We start from the raw sequence: 2,545 nt of genomic DNA on the forward strand, positions 1-2,545 counted from the left end.
TTATAAATTGTTAAGACTGTGTGGCATTGAATGATTGATGTCATACAATTCTGCATGCAATAAGCTGATCAGAACAGTTCTTTTCCTGTGCACTATAATATAATTTTGAACCTACTCTGGAGTAATCCACTGTTTTTCATGCATGCATCCTCTGGACATATAATTTTTTTTTTTTTTATGTTTTGATTTATACTGATCTGCTAATGCTATACATGTACATATATATGTGTATTCCTAAGAAAATAACAAGAATAAGATGAGTTATACTGTACATTGTATACCATAATGCTCTTGTATGATGATAATGGATATCACTTGCCTTAATGTTCCATCAGGTACGTGGTGTTTGTGAGCAAGCACCACGAGGGCTACACCAACTGGCCGTCCAAATACTCCTTCAACTGGAACTCCATGGACGTGGGTCCTAACAGGGACATTGTTGGTAGGCTTGCAGGGAATAACTTAATTGTTACAGTGGAACCCCGGCTTTAAAACCTGCACAACAAATCTTAGAAAATTAGGTCTTGAAAGGGTGAGGTCTTAAAATGGAGGCACGTCTATTATTTAGGCCTAAAAAAAAAAGGTGTGGTTACGGTAAGGCCAACAAAAAAAAATAGTCTGTTTACGGTAACCCAACCGACCCTATTTTTTTCGCGCGACCCTAGACTTTTTTTTGGCATTTGGGAAAAAAAAATAAAAAAAAATTCTTTTGTTATTTTTGCAAAATAACGTAAAAATATGGTCTTTTGGGAAAAAAAAAAGAAAAAAAAAATCCCGACCTACCGACCCTATTTTTTTGGCCTATGTTACCGTAAACAGACCTTTTTTTTTGTGCCTTAACCCGACCTACCCTATTTTTAGGGGCCAACCCTATAACTTTTTATTACATTTGTCACAACAACAACAACAAAAAAAACGAGTGCAGAAAACGCAGCGAAAGCGCTCGAGTCGCACACTTATTTCCCTGTCAAGTAGGTTTAATTTGTACACATTAGAAAAAAAAGTTTTAAAAAAAAAGTGATACCCTATTTTTTTGGGCTATGTTACCTTAACCACACCTATTTTTTTTTTTTTTTTGCCTTACAGAGGTAATGGACAGAAAAAGGGGGAGAGGCCGGTTCCACTGTACTTTTTATATTTAGTCAAGTTTTGACTAAATATTTTAACATCGAGGGGGAATCGAAACGAGGGTCATGGTGTATGTGCGTGTGTGTGTGCGTGCGTGTGTATGTGTGTGTAGAGCGATTCAGACTAAACTACTGGACCGATCTTTATGAAATTTGACATGAGAGTTCCTGGGTATGAAATCCCCGAACGTTTTTTTCATTTTTTTGATAAATGTCTTTGATGACGTCATATCCGGCTTTTCGTGAAAGTTGAGGCGGCACTGTCACGCCCTCATTTTTCAACCAAATTGGTTGAAATTTTGGTCAAGTAATCTTCGACGAAGCCCGGGGTTCGGTATTGCATTTCAGCTTGGTGGCTTAAAAATTAATTAATGACTTTGGTCATTAAAAATCTGAAAATTGTAAAAAAAAAATAAAAATTTATAAAACGATCCAAATTTACGTTTATCTTATTCTCCATCATTTGCTGATTCCAAAAACATATAAATATGTTATATTCGGATTAAAAACAAGCTCTGAAAATTAAATATATATATAAAAATTATTATCAAAATTAAATTGTCCAAATCAATTTAAAAACACTTTCATCTTATTCCTTGTCGGTTCCTGATTCCAAAAACATATAGATATGATATGTTTGGATTAAAAACACGCTCAGAAAGTTAAAACAAAGAGAGGTACAGAAAAGCGTGCTATCCTTCTTAGCGCAACTACTACCCCGCTCTTCTTGCCAATTTCACTGCCTTTGCCATGAGCGGTGGACTGACGATGCTACGAGTATACGGTCTTGCTGAAAAATTACATTGCGTTCACTTTCATTCTGTGAGTTCCACAGCTACTTGACTAAATATTGTATTTTCGCCTTACGCGACTTGTTTAAGAATGCATGCATACATTTGAAACCCTTGTTTTAAGACATGGGAACAACCCCCCCCCTCCGCAGGTTAGGGGGAAGAATTTACCCGTTGCTCCCCAGCATGTCGTAAGAGGCGACTAACGGATTCTGTTTCTCCTTTTACCCTTGTTAAGTGTTTCTTGTATATAATATAGTCAATTTTTGTACACATTTTAGTCAAGCAGTGTAAGAAATGTTAAGTCCTTTGTACTGGAAACTTGCATTCTCCCAGTAAGGTCATATATTGTACTACGTTGCAAGCCCCTGGAGCAAATTTAGTGCTTTTGTGAACAAGAAACAATTGACAAGTGGCTCTATCCCCTCTTCCCCCTTTCCCCGTCGTGATATAACCTTCGTGGTTGAAAACGACGTTAAACACCAAATAAAGAAAGAAAGAAAGACATGGGAAGAGTTCAGAAATGCAAGTGAGGCTGAGTCTTAAGATGGGGTAAATTTGCAGGCTTATGATAAGATAATCTTAGAAAACAGAGTCCCGTGGGGGGGGGGGGGGGGGGGGGGGGGG

At 37.4% G+C, this 2,545-nt stretch overlaps 1 protein-coding gene across 1 annotated transcript in view; it reads left to right on the forward strand.

Annotated features, from left to right (window-relative positions):
- The window catches only part of LOC138965253 (alpha-L-fucosidase-like), a 30,908-nt gene that overhangs the window by 1,697 nt on the left and 26,666 nt on the right, over positions 1-2,545 (forward strand). Inside the window, exon 2 of the mRNA XM_070337379.1 lies at positions 336-442. Within this exon, the coding sequence (XP_070193480.1) occupies positions 336-442 (107 nt within the window). The remainder of the gene's footprint in view (positions 1-335; positions 443-2,545) is intronic.

The sequence above is a fragment of the Littorina saxatilis genome, linkage group LG4, assembly GCF_037325665.1.
Source record: "Littorina saxatilis isolate snail1 linkage group LG4, US_GU_Lsax_2.0, whole genome shotgun sequence".
Classification (NCBI taxonomy): domain Eukaryota; kingdom Metazoa; phylum Mollusca; class Gastropoda; order Littorinimorpha; family Littorinidae; genus Littorina; species Littorina saxatilis.